Source organism: Pistacia vera, unplaced genomic scaffold (assembly GCF_008641045.1).
Source record: "Pistacia vera cultivar Batoury unplaced genomic scaffold, PisVer_v2 Contig479, whole genome shotgun sequence".
Classification (NCBI taxonomy): domain Eukaryota; kingdom Viridiplantae; phylum Streptophyta; class Magnoliopsida; order Sapindales; family Anacardiaceae; genus Pistacia; species Pistacia vera.
This window is the reverse complement of record NW_022196311.1, coordinates 291,155-297,154: the sequence shown is the minus strand read 5'-3', so window position 1 is coordinate 297,154 and position 6,000 is coordinate 291,155. Positions and strand designations below refer to the sequence as shown.

Genomic DNA, 6,000 nt, shown 5'->3' with positions numbered 1-6,000 from the left:
ATCTTGCATGTTACTATTGGTAATATTGGAGGTAATCAGATTACCTCCATTTTCTTAGGTATTATAAGATTACCTTGGTAATCTTATTTTTATTACAATTTTATCCCTTATTAATTAAAATTTTGGATAATAATGCCCCTGTTTTAAAATAAATTTGCATTAATATCCCATTTCTATTTGACCCTTGTTTAATTAAGTTTTTTGACAATAATGCCCACATAATTAAAACAAATTACAGACCACCACCGCCACCCAGCCACCACCGACAGCAGGCCAACCACCACGAACCATCGTCGAGAAGTCATCGGAGTCCCTAAAAATGACCGAGATTCGTTGGGAGGCTCCGGGAGGCCATATTGATGGCAAAAAAGGGCCATCGGAGCCTCGTGGTCATGGTGAGCTACTAATGGCGACTTTCGGAGACTTCCAATGGTGGTTTGCGGTGGTGGTAGGGGTGGGGGTGATTTTGTCATAAATTAAAGTTTTATATAAGCAGGGGTGTTTTAGCTAAATCTGAAATATTGGGGGCTAAAAAAATTATTCAAAAATTAATAATAAAAATAATATTATATTAATATTTAAAAAGAGGGCAATTTAGTAATTTAAATAACATACTCACAAATTTATTCCCTCTAACCAAACATATTAATATAACATACCCACCAACTAACCAAACACATTAATATAACATACCCACCAACTAACCAAACACATTTTCCTAAAGATACTTAGTAATCTTCAAGGGGTGTTTGGTTGGAGGTAATAGAAGATTACTGAAGTTATGTCATCTTATATTACTTGATTACCATGTTTGGTTGTCAAGTAATATAAGATTCCGGTAATCTTGCATTACCAATAGTCAAATTAATTATTACTGGTCTATTATTTTTTAGAAATCCATTAATTAATTTCTACATCTTTGTAGAAAAAGATTTATTCGGTGGTAAGACATAATAAGTGTATTCGTGAATCACTTTTGTTGAACGAAAACTTGTAGTAACCAGAGTAATCCGATTGACCTTGATGAAATCGAAACCGATATGTACATGATTTAAGGAAACAGCAATGCAATATAAAAGTGTGTTAAAGTAATGAACACGAATGAATTATTTAAGTGGTTCGATAAATAAGAACTTAAACTTACGTCCACCGTTCTCTTTATTACTGTGAGAGCTTACAAGAGATTATATGAAAGTGTCATGCTAATCTGCTAACCCCTCTCTCATAGTTTGAGGGGTTATTATACAAGTTTTTTAATAAAGGGAAGAGAGATAAGTTCGGGATTGCAAAGAAATTGATATGCAATCCCGTCATCTTCGCGATTGAGCGTTGAGATCGCGTTGTCCGCGGTGTGATCTAATCCCTTTCGAATATCCGAGATTGAAGTTTATCCTTGATCTGTCAAACAATCGTTAGGATTGGTCGCTGTGCGAGTTTACTCTGGATCGTACTGATTTTAGGTCAAACTTATTGTGGGTCGAACTGCAGCTCTACGAACTTTTGAGATCCGCGAGCTTTCTGGAAAATCACACACAATAACTTTAAAAAGATTTATTCGTTGGTTAAACATAAATAGCTTATTAGTGAATCACCTTTAAGATTTATTCGAATGTCAAACATAAATTAGCTTATAGTGACATCACCTTAAAAAGATTTATTGACTTCAACATAAATTAGCTTATTTGTGAATCACCGTTAAAGGATTTATTCGATGGTTAGAATAAATTAGTTATTCAAACGATAAATTAATTAATCGGATTTATCTGCCACCACTGAGAACATATACTATCATGATATTACATCTTATTTATATCACGAAAAGAATTAAATCTCCATGCTATTGCTTTGCGTGGCTCCATCTGCCAGCAGGTTCTACGCAATTAATTAATTTAAATATACTTTTGGTTAATGCATCTCAAAACGGTTCTTTAATTTATCATAGCTCTCATGCTTATATAATTTACAGAAATTTAATTCTTAGGTGGTGACCGTCGTGTTTTTTATAATGTGGATGACCATTACAACAATACAAATACTAAAGACAAATTAGAATTGAGAGACTAGGGATTCGTTTTGGTTCATTATTCTGATAGTTTTTAGAATAATATTTGAAAAAATTAAATTGAGTGGGTATTACAATGTAAGATTAAAAATTAACAAAAATACCCCTATGTTGTATTTTTTTTTACTGAACTCATCTATAATAAAATATTAAAAGTTAACAAAACACCCCAATCCACCTATTAAATACGAACAGCGGCCACCCATCGCTGGGGGTGGTAGAGTCGCCGTATCGACGCATGACGATTGGATATTGCCGGTCATGCGCCAATAACCTTTTTTGGCCAGATCTACGGCTAGATCTGGTCATTGACGGCCAGATTTGGCCGCATTTGATCGTTTAGACGGCCAACCATATCTTGGCGTCATTGACGATTGGCTATGGCTAAAGATCTGTCGTTGACAGCCAGATCTTTGGCAGTAGATCCGGCCGAAAGGCTAAATCAGCGCAATATGGCCAGATTCAGCCGATAGTGCGTCATTATACCAGATTCCGGCCAGCTTCCAGCAGTGGTGGGCGGAATCTGGTAATGTGGGTTGCTGGGTGTTTTGCAATTTCTAAAAAAAAAATTTGGGGTGTTTAGTTAAATTAATAATTTAAGGAGGTTTAAAAAAATTGAATAATATAGAATAATATTTGAGAATAAACCAATTTTACTGTAACTTATTAGGAAAAACTATAATAATATTCGAAAGAGTGAAACAAACGGAGCCTAAAGTATTCTTACATTATGGTACTGATTTATCACAAATTAATGTAACCCTCACATTTTTATTTATTTCATTGTCATGTGAGAAGCTACAATTATTACATTTGACGCATATGTAAACTAAATTATTCATAATTATCCTCCTTAGTTATTGGGATTCATGTTGCCCTAGTAATGGCTCCATAAATTACAAGTCATTTCTTCATACGCTTACCAATTCATACATAGAATTCTATTTGCTCAGAGTTCGTGAAGTGTTAAACATATATTAGACTAATAGACACGCTAATTACATCAGTTTGGATTTTATTTTTTTATTCAGTCTGTGTGTGGGGATTCGAACTTAAAACTTTGACTCATACCATTTTAAGTTTGATTTATCTAAAAACTTAAGTTAGTAGGTGAGGCTCAATATATATAGACCAGTACATTGAATATTCCATCCACGAGCTTTGTCCTTAATCATTGTGACTCATTTTTGTTTTCATGTAAATATCGCTTTTGGTTTGTATGTTAAAAAATCAGGATATAATATGCACTGAGAATTTTCCATCTATGAATATCGTGAAATTCCATCGAAATGAATGGTAACTTGGTAGGATCAATACAACTCTACCACCATATATAGTTTAGCGAATTACCTAGAATATCATCATTTTTTCAATGCATTAATGCTAGTTTAATTGCAAAAAGAGAAGAGATAAATTTCATATACTTTCAAATTCCCCATTGGGGTTAAAGAGCTTTGTGTCCGCACTCTCTTCTTTGAAGACAATTCAAATTCATTCTCTGGTTGAGTTCTTTGAAGGGATCGTGCCCATAAGACGAGAATTAATTCGATCTCGTTTATTTCTGTACAACAAAAAACATCATTATTAATAGGTAATTTATAAACAAAACAATATCAAAAAATGAAAAGATAAATAAATTTTAATTAATTTAAACGTGGAAAAAAAATTTGAGTCCAAGACTAGTAGATTATGATTTATTTTGATTTGTTTAATATAAGTTGAAAGAAGTGTCAAAGGTTTATGTAACAACAAAGATAAGATAACAATAAAACAATGCTCAACCTGGTCCGACCCCAAACCGACCCACCATGTGGTCAGGTAAATGAATTTGGCCCAATGGGTTAATTGGGCTTAAACCCAATCAAAATTATTTGGGCTAAAATGAAATGTTACTAGAGTGAACCTATTTAAATCCTCAAATTCTTTTGTAAACCCAATAATAATATTGTAAAAATATATTAATATATTAAATTAAAAATTAAAAAGAAATTCATCTTAATTAAGTACTAAATGCACACAGGAACATAATTTTTCGGTCCGTTGTTCGACTATGCACAAATTATACGTTCAGAGGATATTGGGTTTGATCAATCTAAAATAAAATTTCTCTATATACTTTTTTAATTCGGTAATTGTGCATATATTATATATATGCACAAAGCAAAAATGCGTAAAAGGATTATATAGACAAAGGTAGAAGAAGTGCATACCATATGCTTGAGAGCCATGTCTAATGAATTCTTAGACATCATGCTTCCAAAAGCATTTCCATGAGAAATTGAACCTTCTCGAGTCTTTGTTTTTGTTTCTGACCTTTTGATCACCCATTGAATTTTTTAGTGTTCATCATCTCTCCCACATCTTACCCCTACAAAATTATTCTGTGTTCATATTCCGAATGAACCACCATTCTCTTCCTTCACCTTCCTTGGCCTAACTTCGACCCCTCGTGACACTTGGCGAGCACGATTGCCTCCTCGATCTAGGTACAAGTTGTTGATCATGTCTTTGTTTTGCCAATGAACACCGGCGTTGTTGAATTAGGTTGAGTCTTGGTTGCAGAAGTGAGCGATCGGTATTGGGTCGACCCCTTGTAGCAGAAGTTGAGCGATCAATAGTGTCTTTAAATTAGGGGGTGTTTCATGGAAACCCTGGAATTTGAGCAGGAATTGTTGACCGCATCGAGGGTGACACTCCCCGACTTCTTGGCTTTTTTTGTGGTTGTACTTGCATCTGTCGTTATACCCGTTAGGGTTAGACAAGTTTGAAGTGGGAAAACATCGATATGATTATTGGTGATTCTTGTTGTGTTTTTGTTGGTGTTCATGTTTGTTTTTTGTTGTTTAAATCAATAGTTAATAATGTTGTTTTTTGGTTCGTAATTGTTGTTCCTTGTGTGGTTTTGGTTTGAGTTGGAGTACTTGGTCTTTGACTAGGGGTTATTGATCTTTGAGGGACTTTAGGTTTAGGTTTTGGAGTCTTTGGCCTTCCGATGTGCTTGCCTTTTGTGCTCCTGAATTGCCTGCAAACTATACTTAAATATATTACTTATACGATCAAATAACAGTCTGACTCTCTTGCGAACGTTTATATTTTTTAATATGTAAATTTCATGAAACAATATAGGTAAATATTAAAAGATAAAAATTCAATTAAGTCTGTCTCTACTGCAAAATGTTCACAATATTTTTTATCTTTTAGCGTAAGGAAAATAAACAAAGATTAAGTAACAAAGATGAAATTAACATACCCTTGAAAGAGGTTGAACAATGGTAACTCCCTTTGAATGACAATTCCGGGGCACCGGTTGCTTCCATTTAAGGATGGAAATAATGGAGTGGCTGGTGGTGTCTAACCTTCATAAACAATATATTCATCGAATTAATAAATATAAAGTAATTTTCTTAAGCAAGTTTTGCTGATGTTGAATTTAATTTTACTAATTAATTCATCAATTAAGTACCAATATAATCATTTTTCTCCTTCTCCTTTTCTCCAAACGGTCATATCCTGATCCTTTCTACCAGATCCAATCTGATAGTGCATAATTTCCTGTAAAAAAACATAAGATATATATAAGAGGAATATACGACAACAAAGAGGTAACATTACCCATTTTGTACACTATTGGATCCTTTCAATAATGTCATCGACCTTTATTGCACGAGGTAACGTTATCCCATTTTTACACTAATTATGAATCACCCAATAGTTTCATCACGTCTACTTACAGGAGGAAGCATTATCTTTTCTTATACCTATCATTGGATCACTCGAAGGTTTTGACTCTTTGACAATAATTTGTTAGGCTCGACGAATGTAACACCTAGTAATCATAATTTTATTGGACATACATAAAATAAAAACATAAAGAGTAGAGTACCAGGATTCGGCCAAACTCATCAGAAACTGGCTGGAGGAGGCTAGTAAGTCGATTT

At 33.8% G+C, this 6,000-nt stretch overlaps 1 protein-coding gene across 1 annotated transcript in view; it reads left to right on the top strand.

Annotated features, from left to right (window-relative positions):
* The first annotated feature begins 319 nt into the window (after positions 1 to 319).
* The window catches only part of LOC116146574 (protease Do-like 10, mitochondrial), a 32,495-nt gene continuing 26,814 nt past the window's right edge, over positions 320 to 6,000 (top strand). Inside the window, exon 1 of the mRNA XM_031431995.1 lies at positions 320 to 395. Coding sequence (XP_031287855.1) covers positions 320 to 395 — 76 coding nt within the window. The remainder of the gene's footprint in view (positions 396 to 6,000) is intronic.